We start from the raw sequence: 25,092 nt of genomic DNA on the forward strand, positions 1-25,092 counted from the left end.
TGTAAGTGATGGCTCCAACTCTTTTTGGCTCTGTCTCATTTCCAGCTTGTTTTAGTTCTGCTATCCCTAAGGGAATATAGACCTCAACAAAATTTTGCTCCTTACTTCAGCTTTAGGTTTATTGTATTACTCCCATGTACTCCCTCTCCTGCGCGAGCTGCATTGGCTCCCAGTGGTCTTCCAGGTGCGATTCAAGGTGTTGATTAACATCTTTAAAGCGGTCCATGGCTTAGGACCTGGTTACTTATGGACTGCCTTCTGCTACTGACAGCCTCCCACCGGCCAGTACGCTCCCACAGGGCGGGGCTCCTTGAGGTGCCGTTGGTCAGAAAATGTCGACTGGTGACCCCCCGGGGGAGAGCCTTCTCAGTGGGGGCTCCTACCCTCTGGAACAAGCTGCCCCTGGAGGTACGGAGGATCCCGGACTTGTGCATCTTCCGCCGTGTCCTGAAGACTTTGTTATTCCAGCAAGCCGGGCTAGCCTAATTTTAATGGTTTTAAATTTTAAATTGGATTTTAATGGGATGTTTTTAATTGTGGGCCAAAGTATTTAATCTGGTTTTAAATTGTTTTTTAATTTTTATATTTGTGTATTTGATCATGGCTGTTCACCGCCCTGAGTCCTTTGGGAGAAGGGCGGTATAGAAATATAATTAATAAAATAAATAAAATAAAATAAATTGTATGTAAGTAACAGAGAGAAGGAAAGGGAAATGCAGTTGAAGTGGTGAAATGAAAGTTTAATCCAAGGAAAACCGTGAATCTACTATACTTTCTTGTGGTATTTCTTGTGCAGTTAATCCACTAGTTAAACATCTAGTTGTGAAGATGTTTTGAATTTCCTGATATTCCTAGGAAATTCAGCCTTCTGCTTGGATTCCTAATAAAAGAAGTATCTTAAAAGACCACCTTGTGTTTACTTTGGAAATTACAAACATATATTCTCCTTTTTTGGGGGTGATTAAGAAAAGAATTCATAGAACCTGGCAATGATGAATTAACTGGATTCTTTGAACTGAACAAGAGTTGGCATCAGTGACCTTTCCAATTCTATGAATCTAGAATATGGAAATAACTTTATGCTACTGTTTCTTAAACAATCTTGACTAGATAGATTAATAATCTGCTATAATATATAATTTATCATATGGATGTTTGATGCTATCTAGGGGGAAGAAGCTGGCATACACTTGGAATGGCTTTGAAAATTCAACCTGTCAACATCAGTTTGATTATCTATACATGAATAATTCTTTATTAGCTGGAAAATACTGGAGGGATAGCAATAGCACTTACAGTAGATTTATATACTGCTACATAGAGCTTTTCAGTACTTTCTGAGTAGTTTACAATGTCAGCATTTTGCCCTCAACACTTAGGTCCTCATTTTATCGATTTCAGAAGAATGGAAGGCTGAGTCAACCTTGAGCCCTGTTGAGATTGAGCCTCTGGCTGCTGGCAGAATCAGCCTGTAATATTGTATTCTAAACACTGCACCAGCAGGAATCTCAGACTCAATTTTTTTTTTTTTGGAAGATCTTCTAATAGTTATCGTTATAAATAATCAGTAGGGATTAAAAGGTCACTGTTGAATGCATAATGAATTCAATTTATAAAGGAAGCAAAAATGTATACATATCAGTCTGGTTTTATTATGCCTATCAAATAAGAAAACTGAACATGTAAGAAATAAATCTGTAATGGAAAAGAATACAATGATATAAAAATGACAGCAGTGTCTCAATCATATCAGGATCAGGAAGAGGAACTGAGAATTATCTCCATGGGAGTGACTTTGGTTGTAGATAAGATAAATTGTTTCTGGTCTACTGATTTGCCTTAACCACTTTCCATGCTCAAATACTGGAATATATCCTTATTATTCAAACCCATATTTGAGGAGATGTGCTCAAGAAGCAGGAACTACAGATTTCTTCTACTTATATACCGAGTACATACAGACAGAAATGGAAAAATTGTAATCTAAGAGCAAAGAATGGTCAAGAGTATGATTGGATTTTTCTCTCTGTAAATACTGTTTGTGTGATATCTTTGTGTATTCCAATGTAAATTGTACTTCATATGATTTGGTCACTTTTTATTCTGGCTTTATTATGCACTGCTTGATTAGCAGGCTTTATCTCCATTACATTTTCATTTCCTATATTTCTTGCAAGTCACATCTTTGCATTCAATATTTATTGAAAGGCAAAGGCACAGCAAGCAAAATCAGAGACGATAGACAAGGACTTGCTGGCAATGACAATCCTGATAGGCTATTTCTCCCAAGTAATGATACTATGCTTTACTTCTAAATAAATCAACAAAATTAATAAATCAGCACAACCTATATTAAACTATAAATCAGCAACTATAGAAATATAGGTGCGGACTTCTATGTTAACTTAAGTTTTTACTATACATCAAAAACACTTATCCATAAGCATTCACATCTGATAAGTGGCATTATTATCTCTGCATCTATGACAACTTACCAAAAAGAACACTGCTTGTGATGACAACAAAAAGATGAAGAACCGTCTCCCCCGCTCTTACCCCAGCTGCTGCGCTCTAAAGCAGTATGCCTGTATCTCTCTCTCTTTCTCCCTCTCCCTCTCCAGTGGTGGGTTGCTACCAGTTTGTCCCAGGTTGGGCAAACTGGTAGCAGCAGCGGAGGGAGGTTCCGCCCATCCACCCGGACGCTTCTGCACATGCGCAGAAGTGTCGCTTGTGAGCGCACCCATGAGCGAACTGGTAGCAATGGGTTTTGAAACTCGCCCCTAAGGGACAGGGACGGGGTGGGTTTTAAAACCCATTGCTACCGTTTCACTCGTGGGCGTGCTCACACGCATGCGCAGAAGCATCCAGGTGGGTGGGCGGAGCCTCCCGCCACCACCACTACCAGTTCGCCCGATCCGGGTTGAACCGGTAACAACCCACTACTGCTCTCCCTCCCTCCCTCTCTCCCTCCCTCCCTCCCTCCCTCCCTCCCTCCCTCCCTCTCTCTGTCTCGGTCTCTCTCTCTCCAGCGATTTCTTTGTCATCACTTCTATATTCATGACTTTATAGGAAGGGTATATGATTTTGTATCATCCAAATGTATCTATATACCAGCCACTTTTTAAATAATAAAAGGCACATGGGCAGGATTGTGTTGTGGCTAATCTTCTAGGATTCAAATTTCTTCACAGAGGCAAAATATCAGAGCTGAAATATCTTTTAGAAGCACTGTACAGCAACACTAGAAATGCTGCCTCCTCTCAGGAGATATTTTCTCAGATGGCAACAAGGAGAATCAGTTATATGTGAAGACATGGGAAAAAAAAGAAGGGGGGGAGGAGGCATGTTATTCTAATACAGAAAGAAATAATGATTGGGATGTTGTTTAAATCTTTGGAGGAAACTTGCAGCTAATAGAGTTCATAACCTTTAACTCACAAACAAAGTGTTATTCCAAAGTAGGTAGATGAATTGGTTCAAGATAGAAGGATAAGTAAATCTTAGCTTGTAGAACACTGAGATTTCATGATTCTTAACATCTATTTTTAGGACTCTATGAACCATGTGTAGCTACATTAACTAATAAAATATATAGTAGTATAATAATACTAATATATGTCAATCGTTAATGCCATTATATTATGATAATGTGCGGCATTGCACCATGCGTTTGTGTGAATGGACATATATAAAATTCTAAGTACATGATGCAAGCTATGGAGGCGGAAAGGGTGTCACTAGAATAACAGAAAGGCGATTGCATTCAATAGGAACAGGGTGTGGTTAATATGCCAAGGTATGACTGGCTCAGCTTTGATGAATTAGTCAAAACTTGTTGGAAGGTATAAAAGTGTATGGGAATGGTGACACTTGGGGGTCAATACATCGAACAAGCATCTAACCTAGTTTTTCCTAGAACTCAACCTAACCTGGCAAGTCAGATTTTGAGTTACAAAAATGTGCATGAAGTTGTGAATGTGTAAATAAATGTAGCTTTTACTTCCAGATGTAACAATACAAATTGTAAACCTGCATTTGATTCTATGTCCTTTGAATCATTGGATAAAAACAAAATACAAATAGCACTGAAGTACTTTCTGGTCCTCAGCCTGACAACTCTAATATAAATAAATGTGAAATATGGATCATGGTAGTTTTTGCTTAAATAAATGTGAAATATGGATCATAATAATATTTATTATGGCTAATAAATATACTCTTGCTGTTTCAATACATGGAATCTACTGAAGTATTATAAATTAGATGTTTGTACTTTTGATTCCCAGAGCTTGAAATGGCCTCATGAATCATGAAAAACAATCCTAACAGGAAATTTATTAATGTACAAATATTTATAAATATCTGTATTTCCTAGAAAAAATGTGAGAAATAATGATTTCAGAGTTGGATTACTTGCTCAAACATTACATATCAACAATATAATAGAGCAGAAAATTAAAACCACCTTGGAAGAAGGTAGGGACAAAGCACTTCCACAATCTTCCAAAAAAATTACCATGTTGCATCTAGATCGAAATGAGTTAAATTTGACTTTTTACTGTCCTCCAATAGGGCAGCACATTGGGTCAGTGGTTAAAGATGCTGGGCTTGTTGGCTGGAAAGCCAGCAGCAAGGTTTGAGACCTGAGTGCCATGTGATGGGGTGAGTTCCTGTCCTCACCCCAGCTCCTGCCAACCTAGCAGTTTGAAAGCATGTAAATGTAACTACACAAATAGGTACCACTTCAGAATGTAACAGTGCTCTGTGAATTCTTGTAAGGAAGTTGTAATATATTTCTTGGTCTTTATAAAAAAATAATAATGAAGAATATGGGGAAGCAATCAATTCAGTGAAGGAATGATCTCAGTTCAACCTATGGAGTTGCTAGAGGACCAATCAGATGATGGAAAAGTCCATCTGAAGCCCTGGGGAACTGCCTAGGAGATGTACATCCTGACTATAAGGGAGGTTTAGGTGTCACCATGTGTAGCATACCAAAGATCTTGGAACTTAAAAAATTTTATAGCCATAGTGATTATGGAAAAAAATGAAAATATGTATTTAGAAAACTTATATGGCTTCCCAATTAATTCATGGTGACTCCAGGTGGTTTACAAAGATAAAACCCCTGTACAAAAACCAATAAACCACCACTCTTTGCTGACAACAATCAGTCCAGCCACTTTATGGGCTCTGTATTACTCTGGAATCTATTTTAGGGTCCTCTGTATCACTCTGGGGTCCTCACTGAAGAACCACATCTTCAGATCTTTGCAAAAGTGTGTCAAAGTGGGGGCCAATCTTATCTCCATGGGAAAAACATAACAAAATTGTTGCACAAAGCAAATGCCTTTCTTGTCTTATTTCTCAATCTTCTTATAATTTTCTCTTGTTGCAGATAACATAACTGTCCTTTTAAAAAGAAGCTGCATGATAAAACATTAACAATGGAAACAACTGTATATCTTAGAAGTTGTGGCCAGTCACTCATTCATGCATATTGCTGCCAGTGCTATGAATGGGTATTTATGATTATCAGTCTTGTCAGGGATATATTTCAAACCCCCCCTCACCCTCCTCCTAAAATAAGTTGCAAGCAGAGATGGTCAGCTGTAATTTGAACATTGGCTGAATTGTTCACCAGATTATAAGGTGTGCTCTATCATCTACATACACAGAAATCTCTCAATATTCATAAACAAATAATACTTTCCTTATTGAAATTTCATAGTGTGGTTGCAAATTTAATATATTTCACATCTATGAAGTCTTCCATGGCAAAATGCCTTCTGCTCAGCAGAAATATGTACAGTTCCAGGCAACCAGAAAGTCTTGTCAGTCATAGATGCATTTTTTTCTTTCAGAGAGCTCAAATCTTAAATCCTAAAAACTCTGCTTTTTAAATATCGTCTACAGGCCCACTAAATAGGTCCATTATCATGTAATTAATTAGTTGTTCTTGAAGATCTTTTAATAAAAATGATCAAAGGAGGACTCATAGGGTTGATTGTCAATGTTCTAATATATATTGAGAGTAATAGGCACTCACTCATGTTTAGGTTTTTCGATACAGCTGTTAAGTTTCCTGTTTATACAAACTACCAAAGAACAATAATCCCTTTAGTAGGAGTCTTTATGTCTCTTTCTTTCTCTCGTACATAACAGACACATGTACACACGGAGAATTATGTTGGCAATTCCTAACTGGGACCCAGGAGAATGAATTTTTCCTTATCATCAATACAGGCTGAAATAAATTGTTCTTTCATCACTGCTGCATGCAAAGAATAAAAATAAAAAGGAAGTAATAAAAAAGTTGACTAACCTAACCCACCTGAGCTCGTCTCACAGGGATCAATGTCCTCATCATCGCTGGGGCATTCAGCTGAGGCCACCAAGATGTCATCTGTAGTCTGAAAATAAATAAGAGAATCCATTGGATTAATCAAGTGTTCCAAGTCAGTCCTCACCTCTGTCAAGGTTCTGCGGCACAATCATAACTGATCCTAGGAAACTCATAACATTCTGTAAGATCTTTTTTTTAAAAATGGTGATGTAAGATCCTTTTTTATTTGAGAGCTAACAAAAGATTATGTCACAAGTCCACTGAGACATTCAGTGTTGCTCTCTATCTCTCTGACCATGACAACATCTTATTCTTGTTTCTCTCTTCTCTGCACCATCTGTTTACAGCTGGAAACCTTTCACTACTCAACAGCCCTCTGGAAACCTTTTAATCAGCTCTCACTTACATGACTATCAGGTTTGCCCTGACATTATTCTAATTGCTCTTCCTCTCTGACCAGGAATTTGCTGATCGGAGAATATAATAGAATTGACTGCCTCCCCAAATTATTCCTTTTCAGTTCCTTTTTTTTAAGCATTATTATTTTCAATAGGCAATACCCTGAGATCCAAAATATCCCTTAAATATTCCCTAGAACTTTTGACACCTGGAACAGATTTTTTTAGGCTTGCTCTCTGAATGCAATTTTTGATTCTGAGTCAGAAACTAGACTTTGAAAAGAAATCCCCATCTATAATAAAAACACGTGAAATGAAGTCAGTTTGGTGTAATGGTTATTGGTGCTGGATTAGCAACAAGGAGGTGGTGAGTGCTAATCCTCCTTTATTTATAAAAGCTGACTGGATGACTTTGGGTCAGTCAATCTCTCCCAGACCAAACCCATAAATATTACGAAGTAATTGTTTTGGGACAGATAGGAGTTGGGGATATTATGTATGTTACCTTTAATAATTCTGGATAAAGGTGGGATATAAATCTAATAATACTGGTGGTTTTATGGAATGGCTTTATGGAACAATGTATAAAATATTCCATTCCTAGGTGCTTGCTATCTAATTACATTGCTGAGGAAACAAGCTATGATAGGACAGGGAATAAAGTGAGAGGCAAAAATGACAAAGGAAAACTCTCACCCTTTGCTGTTATCGATACATTACAGCTTAATTGTTTACATACTTCTTTTCAGTAGTAGTAAAAATCCCACTATGTTTTTAACAGCTCATTCCCAATAACTATCCTAAAAGCTATTCGAGATGTCAGTGCAGGTTCAACAGATTCAGATAAGCCTCTTGGCGTGTCTATTTTGTATACACCATAATCATTCAGAAGACTCTTTGCAGTTAGTATGATGAGACTCTAAAAACAATTCAGAGTAGCAACATTTGGAATGCCATCAGGGTTGGCATCAACCTACTCCCTGGAAGGAATCCATCCCCTTCTTCAGGAGGTCTTGCTCGCCTTCTCCAAAAAATGAAGGATTATTATTATTTTATATATTTTTTATTTTTTATTTGATTTATATGCCGCCCTTCTCCAGAGACTCAGGGCGGCTTACAATGCATTAAGCAATAGCCTTCATACTTTTGTATATTTATACAAAGTCAGCTTATTGCCCCCACAAACTGGGTCCTCAATTTACCTACCTTAGAAAGGATGGAAGGCTGAGTCAACCTTGAGCCTGGTGAGATTCGAACTTACAGTAATTGCAGACAGCTGGTGTTAATCACAATGCTATCAGTCTGCTGAGCCACTAGGCCCTATTAATACTCTCCCATATGAAGAATGCATTGGATGGGTTGATTGCACTTGGAGAAAATGGTCCTGGAGACACTTGGGAGCTAAGCCATATATGACTTTATGAGTTAAAAACTGCACTTTGAATTAAATCTGGAAACTTGTTAGAAGCCAACACAGGCCTACAAACAGGTGTTATATGTTCTCTTACTCATGAAATGGCTGTTATGTTTTACATCAGTTCAGTTTCCAAGTGACCTCAAATCCCATGTACAGTGTTTTGCAGCAGTCTAAGCAAGTGGAGATTAGGGCATCAGTTATCCCTCTCAAAGTAGGTCTAAAACTGGCACTCAAGCTGGACAAATGCTCCCAGGGCATATAATAGTAGCCAGGAGTACAGACCTGGCACTTTAGAAGAAATACCACACAATCCAGAATTCATATTGCAGCTGATAAAGAACTCCACTGGACAAAGAGTACATCCTTCATGCAGGGGTAGATTCTACTTACCTTTACTAATGGTTCACATTGCGCTCACACATGCTCGCACTCTTCTGCGCATGCGCAGATCACCTATGATGACATCCGGGTCAATGGGCAGAGCCTCCTGCCAGTTTTACTGCCGGTTCTTGTGAACCGGTCCGAACCGGAGGCAACCCACCACTGCCGTCATGTTAAAGTTCAATTTTAACTTGTTTTGTCTCACTTAAACCTCCATAGCATCCAGGCATTGGGTCAATATTCCACTGTATCTCCAGCCTGGCCTTGACTGGGTAATGTAACATTGGTATCATCAGAATATTGATCTCACATGGTAGCTTCATGTAAACAATAAAGAGGGCAGGGGGACTGAACCTTGTGGGACATCACACAGAGCCCATCCTTTCTCATAAGCATTGACAGGAACTATTCACTGAGAAAAAAAGAAAACTCATTCTAAAATCGTGTTTGACTCCCGAACCTTACAGGCAATTTCCCAAATTATAATGATTGATAATCCTGAAATGCTTGATAATCCCTAACTCATGTCCTAAAGCAGTCCTTCACCAGAATGATCAATGCTGTTTCTATCCCATGCTTAGGTATTGCTTCCAGGGAAAAAAACAGGGAAAATCTTTCTAACTGTCACTACTGGGTTTTATCAACTTGTGTTCAAACAAGTAATCTGAGAGAAATAAACTAATGGCAAAATACTATGACAGTTTTTGTTACTTATTTATCTAGTGTATGGTATATCATACATGGACTAGCAACATATATTTCATATAACATATAACATTTAACCTAGAGTAGTAAAACAAAACAAAATATAAATATTAAAAAATCTATGTTCAAATACCAATGTCTAGGATATCTAACCATTGAAGTGTAGCATCATTTACATTAAAAAAAATAAGATACTGGAGGGTATGCCCTCAGCTTTTTCTTACTGAATAACTAATATATATATATATATATATATATATAAAAATATTAGAATGTGTGCTATCTAGACTAGTTCCAAATTCGTAACATATATAGTATGTGCTCTGCATTTTTAAGATTCATAACCTGCAAGATCTTAGAAGTAGAGGGGAGATAAAGAGGTTGCTGAGAATTGTTATTCATAAAATAGTGATAATCCAAGGACTAAATGAACTAACAATCTAATTAAGTACAAGGCTGTTTTATATCACATTTTACCTGTGATATAAAAAGAAGTTGCAGATATATTTGATTCCTGTTCTACCTTTCTAGCCACCACAGAAAAACAAAATGAACACTATCCAACTTCATGATATAGCACAGAGTAGCATTTGCTATGTACTTCAATTTTGTCCTGTTTAATTGGAAGGTAAAAGATGGATGAAAGATCTCTTTGGCAAAAATGAATGCTAGTCATTTTTAGTAGCAACCATGATAAACAGTCATAATTTGCAGGGCAGCTGCTCATTAACAGCAGATTTAAAAGCTCTCCCCTTTCCAGCTCTGTGTAGTAGAATGACCTACAGATTGACGGAATCACAGTGATACATCCATAAATTAAGGTATCTCTTGGCTGAATGGTCAACATTATGTAGTGTTTTTCTTTAATTCAATTAGACTTATTTTTCTTTTAGAAGGGAGTGTTTAGAAGCAGGTGTATCACATTATTTTCCTGTATGGTCTAATATAGACACATTGTTCTAATTTAGATATCACAACACAATACAATTTTGCAGTAATTAAAAATTACATGTTTTTAAATTATTTACAACTAACCTTTCCCTGCAGGAACCCTACATTCAAGAATCCTAGATGTGTTCTGCAGTTGTCAAAAGAACTAATGCAATATTGTGCTGCATCCACAGTGATATAATATTGACATCACAGGAAGCGATAGTTCTATTCTATGCTGTACTGGTCAGACTATACCTGTAATATTGGGCCAGTTTTGGTAGCTACAATATGAGAGAGATATTGAGGTACTAAAAAGAGCATGGAGAAAAGCAAAAGAATGGTGGAAGGCTTGAAGGATAGATCCTATGAAGAACATTTAAAAGAAGTATATATGTTTAGCCTAAAGAAAATAATATTAAAGGGAGTCATGATAGCAATCATCTAATAGGTCAACAGTTATCACATGGAAGAGACTGTGAATTTATTCTTTGTATTCCCTGAGGGTAGGACAAAGCCAGTGAATGGAAGCCTTTACAGAGAGAGATACATGCTGAAGACCATGAGTAACCTTTTGGCCATGAGAATTATTAAGCAGTGGAATAGCCACCTGCCTCATGTAGTTGTGGGTGTTCCATTATTGGTGGTTTTTAAACAAAGTGTGGATAGCTAATCTTTGAGATAATCTGAGGGTTTCTGCCCTTGTTAGAAGAATGGAAGAAAATACTTCCAAGGTCACTTCCTACCCTATGATTCTAAAATATCCGTTCCTCACTAAACATTATATTCAAAAAAATTACATAACAATAACTCATGCCTTTATATTAGTTCGCTTGTGCTATACCACTGCAATGAGCTCCACTTGGGCCTGTGTCTGAAGACCAGCTAGAAACTGTAATTGGTGCAGAAAGCATTGGTCCATTTATTAGCTGGTGCACATTGCCAGGAGCACATTATAGGTACTGATTGGCTTCCTACAGTTTTTCAGGTATAAAGTGCTGGTTTTAATCTGTAAAACCCTATGGGATTTATCACTTATTTACTTACATACCGATTTATTTATTTAACAAGAGTATGTAGCTACCCACTTGCCAACAGAACTCTGGGCAATGAGCTAAAATAAAACTTGCCATGTAAATCAATGAATAGAACTAGGCTGATGTCACTGTAAAAACACCTTACCAACACATCTCACAACTTTTTGCTGGATTCTACTAACATCCTGACTCCAGTGCCTGGGGAAAAAGTCAAGTCTTCATGGCCTCCTGGAAAGCCCAAAGGGTTAGGGCCAACTTAATATTGGGGTGGAAGTGAGGAGCATTCTTTCTAGGACCCACCAGGTAACACAGCATCACTAAGGAGAACCAGACCATGCCACTCTGCTAGATGTACTCTGATGGGCAGGAACTATGAGAAATAGGTAGAGCTAGAAGTAGATACTTTTAGGTATCATTAGGGCTGGAATCTGCCATCTGATTTCCGTGTCCTAAGGGAAGCTATTGGCAATATCCACTTTCATAAAGTAAAGGGGTTCATAAAGACTCAAAGGCAATGGCTTCACAGTATCTATACCTGACCTTTGAACAGCTTCCCTATAGAAGTCAGTCTTGCTCTCTTGTTGCACATTTAACAAGAATTAAAATAACAGATAAATAGGAAAAAAGAAAATAAAAAGGACTGTACGTTTTCTGACTCCCTCCTCTTTTATACATCTGCTAATTTGTAATATTTGTAGACATATAGCTTGCTGTGAATATTTTTTGTATTATTTATGGTTGACTACAGGTGGTTAACAAATGGAATGAATGAATGAATGAATACTACCTGGAAGTTTGGCAGAGAAGTAGACCAAAATTACTAACAGAGATTAAAGGCAATTTAAGGATGTGATTATTGGTCATTCCCTATCTGGTCCAATACTGAAACCAGAAACTCAGCAGTATTAATTCTTGCAATATTATTATTTAGCAGATTGCATTCTCCCATTAGCTACATTTTCTAAATAAAAAGAAAATTATGGCATATTTACTTATTTACAATACTGTTTATAAACATTGCATTGTTTAAACTTCCTGCAGTATTTTAAAATAGCAAAATACATGGATAATATTTCAAATGTTTGATTTTTAGTGCTTTTCCAATCCCCTCCATGTAATAAAATAACAGCAGCTATTTAGCTATCACTTCTTTCTTCCATTCTGAACACATTATATTCCTGAGCCATAAGATAAATTTGCTGAAAACTAATATCTGGTTTTTAAAAAAGAAAAGAGAGAGAGAAAAAAAAATAAAGTAACATAAAACGATTGGATTTCTAGCAGAAAACAACAGGGTATGAAAAATTAGGATGGAGTTCATGTGGAAAAAAAATTTCATTTCAGGAGGCTAGATTAACTGAGCAATTTTCTCACCAAGACTGTGTAATTTAAATTTAATTTACTGAGTGTGAAGCTGATCTCTCTGACTGGCTGCTGAGACTTGTAGTAGAAAGAAAGAAAGGAAGGGAAAAAAACCACCTCAGATATGTCACATTAATCAATCCCTTTCTTCAGCTTTCTTTTCCCCTTGCTTATAACCTTTTTTATACACAATAAAACTAAACCAAATACAACAGCATTAATCTCATGTTACTGCTTGACAGTTTTTCACTTGGAGAAATAGGTTCTGTACTGTTGAAACACATCCTCTACTTTTCAAGGAGATAAGAAATTACAGGTTTGCACTAATTAGACTTGCTTTCTAAATTCATATTTAAATGTGTATTTTCACCTAACTTTTATAAAGCTATTCTGGTCCATTTAAATTGCCAGTAATAGCACAATACTGTCAGAAGATATATCAACTCTAACAGGTAATCTGGTTTTGATTCACAATAATCTGAAAAATCGAGGTGGGATAATATTTTCATATTGGAATTTGCAAAATTTTACATTTCCCAGGCACGTTAAGGAAAAGTACAAATAAACACTCCTACAAAGATGCCGATTTGTTGATTAAAGAAAGAGGAACTATGTAGGCAGGCATTTGGTTTAAAATGTTTCCTACCATCCACATCTTTGTTTGCCTTCCCTAGCAGGGGAAAGATCATTTTCTCAATATCCTGTTCATTCAGACCTCCAAATTACTCTATCAAGATTTTATTTTATTTTAAAATTTATACCATATTTTTCAGTCAGTTGTTCAAGGTGCTCCCCCTTCCTATTTTTCCCCGTAACAACCCTGTGAAGTTAGCTGGGTTTGAAAGAGTGACTGATTCAAGGTCACAAGTGAACTTTTATGGGTCTCCTGTTTACGAAACCAACACCTTAGCTACCATACCACATAAAACACTACCAAGTTATCTGCTTAATAAATCACAGAATCCGTAACCGTATTTAGCTACTTTGGTATAACATCAAGTATATTTCAACACATTCATATTAGTCTATCTACTGTTCCTTTATCCTTCCAGCATTTTGAAAAATGGTTAATGTATACCTGACACATTTTGAAATACTACCTCAACTGATGATATTAAATTAAGACAATTTATGCATGTTAAGACATTTATACATCAGTGGAATGAATACTGTGATTTGATCTCATCTCAACATCTCTTTACATGCATTTCAGTATCCTTCTGGAAATTTGATCCTTAGTTTCTTTTATCTAGTGTTTACATTTTATTCATAAAACCTAAGAAAAAACAGAAATTATTATCTCCAAGGAGTAATGAAGATTATATTGTTATTATATATTTCTTTTTCATGTACTAAAATTGTATAGTCTCTTGCCTAGAAGATAGGCTCTTTGTGCCTTCTTTCTACCAGTGATTATTTGAGCCATTGTAAAAAAAGAAAGAAAGAAGGAAGGAAGGAAGGAAGGAAGGAAGGAAAGAAAGAAAGAAAGAAAGAAAGAAAGAAAGAAAGAAAGAAAGAAAGAGTGCTTGACAGCTGCCATATACTTATGATAGTTGCACTGTCCTGGGGCCATGTATTCACCATTTGTAATCTTCCCAGCTGGCTTCTGACTAGAAAAGTGAAGGGGGGAAGCCAGTTTCACTTAACAACCGCACAATTTACATAACAAGTGCAGTGATTCACCTAACACGGTGGCAAAAAAAAGTCCTGCAATGGGGTACAACTCACTTAAACTGTTTTGCTTAGCCCAGAAATTTGGGGCTCAATTGTGATTGTAAGTCAAGGACTACCTCCCTATTTTGCATGATCCAAAATTCAAGTCACAGATAAATACAATAATCTCATTCAATTCACACAACTGAATTGTTTTATTTAATCTTCCAAATGTCCTGCTTTGAACTTCATTCTTGGGGTTTTAGGAGTTATGGTGACTCCTAAATATTTACCTTGTTTGTTTGTAAGATTCTTAAGGCTACCCAATGTGATTCTGGACAGTGTTCAGCATAGAAAGCAAACAATAAATCAAAAGAAAAAACCCTACCACGTAACAGTAGACAAAACAATATATAATACAAAATAAAATGACTGTAGTGAACAATTTGTTTATTTACTCACAAGTTGTTTAAAGCAAAAATAAGGAATGCTTTTAAACTTATGTCCTGATTTTGTCTTCTGAACAATTCACCTAAAAGCCACTCTGGTTGTATTAGTATTTTTCCCCCAGAATCACTCTATTCATCTGAAGTAAATGTTTTTTTTTCTTTTCTGAGGGGAGGGGGGAGTCAGTTTTGTTTGGACAGTCTTTTGCCTCAGCCTTCTTCCACATAACCACTGGCTTCTCTAGTCATAGGCTCTACAACATTTTTACATCACACTACAGATTTTACTGTTCTTTCCTGATCTTCTTTTCATGTCAAAAAACAAAATACATCTAGACCCTTATTTTCCATGATAAGCCAAACATTTCACTGACATCCTACTTTAAAATTTGGTGACATGATCTCAGGCTGCTTTTTTTTTGTGGGGAGGGATAAGGGTATGTGTGAAAATGTGAGGACTGTGTGAGGACGTAGGCTATCCACATTTCTCCAGAAGCAGTAGAAACAAGCTATATTTATCTGATTAATCTCTGAAGTAGCCTTTTAATGTTAGAAACCACCTTTAGAAACCTGGGCGGTCATTCATTTTTCCTAAGGATTGGCTCTGAATCTCTGAATTATTTAAAGCATATGCATTACAGTCATTAATATTTTGAATTTAAGAGTAAAGAAATTTAAATCCAAACTGTAATGAACAGGGGGATTAGTGAGGATTGTAGATCTAATGGGCTACTTGGCTATCAATTATGGCTTAATGCAGTTTTCTTCAACCTAATACACTCTAAATGTATTGGGAGTAACATTTCTAGAATACTCAACCAGCATGGCCATGTGAAGTAGGAATTCTGGGTGGTGCAATAGAACATAGTATCAGTTTGAGTAATCTGATTTAGTGATAGAACAAGCTTAGTATGTCTTGGGCCAGGTTATCTCTCTTTGTTCCACAAAACAGACTTCCATTTTGCATTAATTGCAATTACATGGTGTGCAAATTGAATAAACAGGTTAACACTGTCGCACTGATCAGAAACACTGCATCCACAGAGGCCCACAACACCCCTAATAGCTATTTGTGGACAATTGAAAATAATTTTAAAAATGGATGAAATCTTAACAAGATTGTCGAATATAGCAACATTTAGAGTAGTTGAAATTTCAATCAGGGTTATTACATTACGTAGTTCAAGAACTCAAAAATGAGATTTAATTACCAAAGATTTTTAACAATTAAAAAAAAAACTAAAAATGGGAACTGCATGCAGAAGCAAAGCTATTTGGACTGCAAAGCAAAAAGGACTTCTTCACATATCTGTTTCACTAAAATGTAAATGAGCAGAGAAACAATTCTACTTGGAAGGATTGCTAGAGAAAATGCTATTCCCTTAGAAACAGAAAAAGAACATCAAGACAAAGTATGTTTCTTTCCTCCCACATCCATCTGGTTTGAAAAGCAAAGCAAACAGAACTAGAAACTCATTTTGGGGTACCATTTCATTTTGGTGATTTATTCAAAAGAAGCAGGCACCTCCAAAATAGCCAACAGATGTTGAGTATGAATATGCATTGTATTTATTTAAACACACCACATCAACATCCCATAAAAGTTTCCTGTACTATCACATTTTCAAGTGAACGAAGAGAGAAAAAAGTTATATACAATTCAAGTGCTCCAAAGGTGCTTTTTCAAGAGGCAGCTGGACTCAGAACTGAAGAAGTTTCTTGGATGAGAAGCAAAATGTCCTCAAGGAAAAAAAAAAACTAAAGAAAGCCCAGTTGCCTTTTGAAAAAGCACCTTTGGGACAGCTATGACCTGGATGACTGAGAGTCTCCATAGGCATATATTTCTAATAATCTAATTGTATTGTATCTACTATATATATGTCCTACTATCCACTTTGTAAAAGAATAGCCTACATATCTTATTGAAGTTAGCGTATAACTTCATGATAGCAGTTTTCCAATATTTGAAGAATTGTCACAGACAAGAGGGGGTCAGCCAACTGTCCACTTGAGGGCAGGACAAGAAGTAATGGATAGAAATTTATCAAGGAGAGAAGCAATCTAGAACTAAGGTAAAAATTCTTGACAGTGAGAACAAGAAACCAGTGGAATATCTTGCCTCCAGAAGTTGTTGGTGCTCCATCACTGGAGGTTTTTAAAAACTGATTGGACAACCATTTGTTTGGAATGGTATAGGGTTTCCAAGCTTGAGCAAGGGGTTGGACTAGAAGACATCCAAGATCCCTTGCAATTCTATTATTCTTTATTCTGTAAGTTAATACAGCAGTTTCTATTGATTTTGATGGCTCTGACTTACAATTCTTTAATGCCTATTGATCAAGGGTAACATTGTTGTATGTACTGAGACAAAAACATTTGTAAACATGGAGTGTTCGATACCGAGTCTTTCTACATGTGCAATGTTGATTAACACTAATAGATAACAGAAATTCATGGAATTAATTGCCTTCCAATTAAAAATGCAAACTTTGTTAGGACCATTTGATGAAACTAGGAATGGACAAAATGGCTTCAGCTATGGAAGTTTTTTTATTTAGATATTTGTATTACTGCATTTAATATATTTTAATATAATTGTTTCATCTCCCCATTCCATTTTTAAAATAATATTTTCTGATGAAAAAAGGAATATGTTTCCTATCTAGAAAGCCAATTGTGATTTGGCTTTTGTAGAGACAATTATTTTGCCCAGAAACATTTCTTCACCAAGTTCAGTTTGGATCATTTTCCATTTACAGTTAAATATTATTTCTTAATTGACTATATAATGAAAAAAGTTAGCTTAAGAGTGTAATTTGTCACTTTTTTTGTTCTCACATATAGTAACAAGTAAGAAATAAATGAGCTATCTCTTCACCCCTTATCAGTGTTTTGCTCTAGTGCCTTTGGCTTCTTATGCACAGAACAATGTTCCCAAATGAAAGAAATTTCCAGATTTAATTTCAGGGTTCAGTCACATATAACACAAAAAAGACATTGGATGGACTGAATAAAATTACCTCTCCCTATAATTACAAGGCAAACCAAATCCATTATGGGCCTTGTTCTAGTAGGCTCACATTCTATTACAACTCTGAATACTTTTATGGGTGTGTGTGTATGTGTCTTCAAGTCAGTGTTGACTCTTGATGAGTGCCTGAATCACAATGTATTGTTTCCTGCCAGCAATCTGTTACAAATGGAGTACAGATTTTTTGATATCCATATTCCTTTGAATTACATACTTATGACATGAAAAATGATAGCTGGACTGTAAAAATGAATTTTCTATGCCCTTCCTATTGTTAAGAGATAAAAATGTATGACCCCAATTATTCAGCGGGTTGAAGACTTAATATTACTTACAGTTTATGAACACGTTGCTTACAGACATAGATAATTATAATGAAATATGGTAATCCTTTACTGCAGATATTATATAAAATACGTATGTGTGTATGTATGCATGTGTTGCTAGTGTTTTACTTTTTGTTTTCGTCTTTTTTATTTTTCTGTTTAAATAAATGCTTTTTAAAGAAAGAGTTTGGGAAGAATATAAATAGTGAAAACAACGAAATGAATATTCATGAGTACAGTTGGAAGAAACTCTGAGGGTCCACAAAAACAGTTTTGGGAACCTTGGCTTATTGCAGAGAATTTTCCTCACTTTAAACTCACTAAACAGAATAAGAAGCTTTTGATCACTTAAGAGATCTTTGTATTTTGTACTTGAGCTGGGATTAGAATACAAGTCACCTTCACTTCCAAGTCTGCATCTATCTCTTGTCATTGCTTTGCCTTTTCACATTCCAGTTGGATTGTCTTACTCTCAAATTAGGTTATGGATTTTACATAAGTGCACACAAAATTCACAAGCATTTTGATGGAAATAACTTCATGCACAATTTCCCCTGATATATGCATTTTTAAAGGTGCTTATGATAAATCTCAACAACTTGACAATTCTGGTTCTCATATTACCTTGGAAATCATGAATTAATTTACATCAATTTACATTAATATGCAAATCAACCAATTTTTTGCTGTTGCATGAAGATGCTGTTGCATCTATGGTTTACAATGTTCACCTGGATTGAGATGCAAAGCCAGGAATGAATGTAAGGTGGTTCTGAAATCTAGGCATTATTGGATGATTCTAATCACTGAGATCCACCCAATTTTATTTCAAGTTTAACTTTAGGGCAGACATAGTCCTAGCCACTCTGGTGATGACAATGTTTAGCAAATATATGGAAAGATACATAATTTTAATTGGATTTTGTGGATTCATCAATGGTTTTCATGGCTGTTGTTGCTAGTTCCCCTATTCAACCATTTCTTTGGACTGCATTTAGTAGACAGAGTTACATGATTTAATTTAATTTAATTTAATTATTTAATTTAATTTAATTTAATTATTTAATTCAATTTATATGCTGCCCCTCTCCGAAGACTCAGGACAGCTCACAATACATTTTAAAAAATCATTATAAAAAACATTTAAAAATTAAAAACATTAAAATCATTAAAAACTCATTCATGCCATTCATGACTGGATCTTGCCCGATCACAAGAGTGAGATCAATGGCCCCAGGCCTGCTGGAAAAGCCAGGTCTTCATCGCTTTTCGGAAGGCCAATAGGGTGGGGATGGTCCAGACCTCAGGAGGTAACTGACCTTTGCACCAGGCATGCAAAGGTCCCCCAGTCACAGCTGTCAGATGTTGTTCTAATCTTACCTGTGAGTCTAGGAGGACACCCAAATTGTGAGCCCGTTCTCAGGGGGACAATTTCTCCCCCCCTCCCCCCAGAACCAAGGATGGACAATAAACAGTCTTTAGGAGGCAATACCCACAGCCACTCAGTCTTGTCTGGGTTAACTCCTTCTGAAAGAATGATCTCAGAAACTTTTATATCATGATCAGGCTTAATTGTTTAAAAAATTGTAAGAGATGTCATCAAGGTCTTTATTTCTTGGCACAGATACATGAACCTCAAATAAAAAGCATTATGACTCCATATTTTCCATCTTGTATGGATAAAATGTACCAAAATAAGATTTCAGGGTGGTGGGTTTTTTGGTTTCATGATTTATATAAACTTCCCAAAATTCTAATTCTCCTTTATAAATCATTCTTACCTTTTCTAATTTTTAGTTCCTGAAGCAAATGAAGGGTATGGAAAATTAAAAGAAGATCTGTCAAGGTACAAAGCAAATGATCATGTGCATTTGCTTACTAATTTGATCTTCTCACCATGGCAAAATATTTTAATATTATCAGCTTTGCAGCTATCTACAGTATATTTTGCAATTACCTGTAATAAATTGTGCATTAACTAACAACATCTATTGACATGTCTGGCATACTATGGCATGTCTTGTACATACTATTGAAAGGTTATTATTTTTTGTGATGCCTCTCAAATCTTCTTTGAGGGCAATGCTTCAAGCAATTGCATGGGATACAGTCAACTTATTCATGCAAAAGTGCCTCTTAAACCTTCCAGAATGTATTTCATTGTATTCAGATGAGTAGAACAGAATGGTTTATTAACACACAAACTGGTGCTCTCCAAAATTATACATCTAACTATATGTGGGATGGAATAACAACTTTTGAGATTACCAAACTAATCCATCATAAACATCACACATCTATCTTGTGATAATCTTTTGGTAAGGAGCACAGTTAGGGAACATTCTCCATTTATTTTCATGTTTTCATGTTTCATGTTTTCGTGTTTTTCATGAGTTCATCATATCTATCATATAATATTTATATAACTGAACTTCCCAATGTGATGCCTGGAGGGGCAATGTGCCTTCTTCACAATCCTTTTCTCATGAACCTTTTAATACACTGTATTTTTATATGCTTTTAATTTTAAAAACTGGGGAGCTGCTACATACTATAAAATAAAATGTCACCTTCCAGCATCAATTTCATTCTAAAAATATTTCTGTCTTCCAATTCCATAACCTCTTTTTTTAATGAAAAAGAACGCTCTATAGAAGAGGTGGAATATAGTAAATATTGTAATTAACTGATAATCTATAATTGATCATATTGCACATGACAGCTGTTTTACAGACAGTAATCTCCTCAACAGCCATTTGTTTGTGCAATATTCTCAAAGTATCAAATGTGCTCATCAGCTGATAAATGCTGGAAACCATGGCTATATAAATATGGTAGTGGTTTGGCTCCTGTTTGTGACTGAAAAAAGAAGTAAGTAGAGAAAGTACTGGAAAAAACTCTACTTTTTCTATTATATTTCAGTCATCACTCTCTATGGATTTACAAACTTTACCATGCATTCTTACACAATTGTCCACAGGTATTCAAAGAGATTGCAGAATTGTTCTGTTCTCCTTCTGAATTTAGGTAGTGGATAATCTATTCTGTCATTGTCAATGCACCCACAACATATTAAGAATAATGTACTAAACATATAAAAAAATTAATCACATTTTAAAAATACAGAATAAGACCTAATTTAGTGCCCTTATTTACCTTGAAAACATGATTAATTATTCCTGAATAGGAAAATGTTTTCATTATTACTGTTCTAATACTACAGTTTACACAAACATCAATACCCTTGTTGCCATATATTATTTTGGGCGGGAAACTATCTCTATACCCCAATTCATTGAAAAACGGTTACTTCTATGTTCCCTTTACACCACAATAAAGACATCCCACAGTTCAGCAAATGTTTTGTAAAGATTACATTCCAAGTGTCTCAGATTTCTAAGTTAAATTCATTTTTAATAAGATTATGTTCATAATTGAACCTCTGCCACCTGCATTGATTTGTACTTACAAAGGCTCTTACCTCATGCATCCATTTAATACTGGAAACATGTCAAAGTGCCAAAGCACTCACATATAAACAGGAGAATTGAGCATTTGCTCAGTCACTCTATGTATCTGAAAGTTACAGAGAAAGTTTCAAATATGCAATTATGATTTACAAATGGCAAAATGACAAGGGCAGTTTTTTTACCGCTTTCAATTAAACAAAGCACTCACTGCATATATTCCTGATGAAGTATTTAGTAATATTTAACTCCTTCCTCCTTCAGTAGATACATTGCACAAAAGACAGTGTGAGGGACAAGATCTATCCTTCTTTTTAAAGTTTCACATTAACCCAAAGGTCTGCAAATTGTAGGCTTTATGGAAATTGCTTACAACAGTATTTCTCAAGCTTGAAAACTTCAAGAGGTGTGGACTTTGACTCACAGAAGTCCCTAGCCAGAAAAGGTAGAGAAACATTGGCTAAGAGAGTGAGCCCAAAGTTAAAAATGGTGGTGGATTAAATTCAGGATGGTTGAATTCCCCCTGCCATGATCTTCCTACCTCTCCAGTTAATTTTTGCCTTGGGGGAGGGGAAGAGGTTATGTGGGTTACAATGCAAAGAAAGTGATCGGCTGTAGGTTTCTGTAATAGAAAATGAACATTAACACACCTGAAGTTTTGTAAATAAAACAAAACACCAAACGAAGGAGGAGGACTGTTTCTAGCATCTATCAAAAAAACTGAATCATCATAGAGTAGCTGTCAAGTCACAAATCCTTTTATTATGCAAACTTCCTCATGTTGCATCTAGAACCATATTCCATATTACACAGCTGCTTTCCCCAGATTTAGCATTATATTATTTGAATGGCCAGCTCCAAGCTGATTTTCATAATAAACTGTAGATTCAATAGATTTAACCATTTTGTACAAACATCCAATCTGGAATTAGCTGAATAACATCTCAAATTAGGAATTCTAACATCAGAATGTAATATTTGGATATTCTTATGAAAGGTGATATATATTGTAAGTGGGATCAAAAATTATGGCTGAGCAAGACCATCACTAGGTCATCAAAATGTCACAAAATAATGTATACCTTTAATAGGTGAGTTGGCACAAAAGAAAAAGAAAAAAGAAAAAGCCAGTAGTAGAGAAAAATAATAATCCAAGCATCAAGGTAATGCTGTTAAAGAACATCTATCTATTAAAACATAAAGTTATCTTATTTGTTAATCAATTCTGAAGAACTTGGAACTTCGCACATTATTTTGTGGTAGTTTGATGGCCCTAGAATGGTGTACACTAGATGTAAACTGACTGTATTAGGAACATGAATTTTGGCAACTCATCCAGAGCTATCTTGCAGAATTAACATATGCATGTATGGTATTCAAGACAACTTTTCTACAATTTTGAACAATTTGTATTGAGCTTTTGAAATTCATGTTCCTAGTAACCTGTGTTTACATCTATCATTTGGCACAGCCTCTTTCCCAGCCAATTCCTATTATAGGTTTGGACCAGGTGGTTACATATATCCACAACTTCTCCAACTTCCATGTTTTGACAGCTGCTTTGGAACAGAATCACACTGTTAGACTTTTCCAAATGTTTCCACTACATGCATGTTTTTCTGGACTAAAGCTTGGTTATTTATTGCATACTTTCCACATAACGACTAATGTACCTGGCAGTATCCCTGGTACCTGATAATCTTTGGGTAGGTTTCAGTTGATAATCCATTTTAGAAGAATCTAGATGAAAGTTGAATTAAAAGCAGAACAAATAGAAGAACCTATAATGAAATACAATTCTTGCTTGCATTTACCCTCACAAAGATTCCTATGCCATCAAGAGATTTCCTTGTTGATAGAGTTAAAATAAAAATGGTTTTACATTGTGATGTAAGTATTTGGTTGTATTTTGCAATTCTTGCAGAAATCATGACATCCAGTATTGCCAGAATGGGTGACATCTAAGGAGCAACTATGCCTTCAAAGAGGTGTGTTCATTGTTTTTGATGCTGAAATTTCTTTTTAATCATTTTTGTCATGTTGCACATCTTCCACAAATTGCATGACAGAAGCAGCTCCGTGTTTGACAATTAGAGCCTTCCTTGAGCTGAAAAATTTAGTCCCAATAAAATATAAACACTGCTGAGTACACTGAGATTCCAGACCATTTCCACTAATGGAACAAGAGAAGGTAACAGGTGCCAAGCGTAACACAAACATTCAATACAGCCAGTATTCTGCTATTCTATCATTTTCTTCTCATGAATTTGGCATTTGCTAGGAAAATGTCCCACCACTGAAAGATGGTACAGTACTTCTAAGAGGTGCCCTATTACTACTCCATTAATTAGTGCAAACAGTTAAACAGTCACAAACATAATAGTGTTATTTCCTGTGCTGCTTTAAGGAAAACTGTACCAAAGTTACAACTTCTGATAATGAACAAGAAAAAAAGACTTTTAGAGAGAATACTATCAGCACAGTTCTGCTCTATAATTCTACTCTTTCGATATGATCCTTGGCAGAGGTGGGTTCTAATTGTTTTTACTACCGGTTCTGTGGGTGTGGCTTATTTTGTGGGCGTGGCTTGATGGTCATGTGACAATTATTTAGGATTTAGCAGAGATACTGGTCTACCAGGCTTTTAACTGCAGAGCTGTACCGATCTACCCATTTATTTTTGCAGGCACTCATCTACTCATGTATTTTTGCAGGCACTGATCTACCCATTTATTTTTGCAGGCACTGATCTACTCATGTATTTTTGCAGGCACTGATCTACTCATGTATTTTTGCAGGTACCGGTCTACTCATTTGTTTTCTTTTAACACTGATCAGCTGTAAGGCGGCCCTTTGAAGACTCACCACAAGAGTTTAAACAGTTTTTTTCTCTCTAGCCATCAGCTGGGACTCAGGAGGCAGCAATAGATTGGGGGTGGGGGCAAATAAAATATAAGAATAACGCGGGGGGTGGGGGGCGGGGGGCAGAACCAGTTCGGTGACATCGTATCGTCACCTCTACCGGCTTGGCAGAATCGGGCCGAACCGGGAGGAATCCACCACTGATCCCTGGTACTATAAAAAGCATACTCTGCCAAATTTTGAATTTTTAAAAAAGGCACTTTTTTGTTATTACTATTATTTAAGGGAAAACTATTCTGTTTGTCTCCAAGATAATGATCCATACTGTTTTCATTGTCTTTATTTTCTATTTTATTTGGGAATACAATATACATTATATACAGTACATTGTAAGCACCTTTTTTCTTGTTCACAGGTAGATGTGGAAATGGGATCAAATAGTCTATTGTACACTACTTCTATACTGACTAGAAATAAACTGTAATCCAATAGATCAGGAGTGCAGATGTTTGAAAGGTTGATGCAAATAAACAACCACCATAAATATTAGCAACCGCAGGATCAAACATTATCTTCATTTTATACAACATTATGACTCAATGAGTGGTGTTATTTTTTAAAATAATGGAGAATAGTTCTGCTTTCTTTCTCCTTTCAAAGCATTATTTTGATAATTGGTAAACTCCTTTTGAAATAATGTACTCTGACATTTTCTGACACAGTTACCCAGC

The 25,092-nt window shown here is 35.9% G+C and overlaps 1 protein-coding gene across 30 annotated transcripts in view; it reads right to left on the reverse strand.

Moving 5' to 3' along the window:
* The window catches only part of NRXN1 (neurexin 1), a 927,325-nt gene that overhangs the window by 10,873 nt on the left and 891,360 nt on the right, over positions 1–25,092 (reverse strand). For 21 of the 30 annotated variants that reach the window (XM_034427408.3, XM_060692585.2, XM_087888309.1 and 18 more), the window contains one exon: positions 6,326–6,413. In XM_034427408.3, coding sequence (XP_034283299.1) covers positions 6,326–6,413 — 88 coding nt within the window. The remainder of the gene's footprint in view (positions 1–6,325; positions 6,414–25,092) is intronic. The other 9 variants (XM_034427409.3, XM_060692589.2, XM_034427407.3 and 6 more) reach the window with 1 other exon arrangement.

Source organism: Pantherophis guttatus, chromosome 1 (assembly GCF_059756535.1).
Source record: "Pantherophis guttatus breed Tessera chromosome 1, ASM5975653v1, whole genome shotgun sequence".
Lineage (NCBI taxonomy): Eukaryota > Metazoa > Chordata > Lepidosauria > Squamata > Colubridae > Pantherophis > Pantherophis guttatus.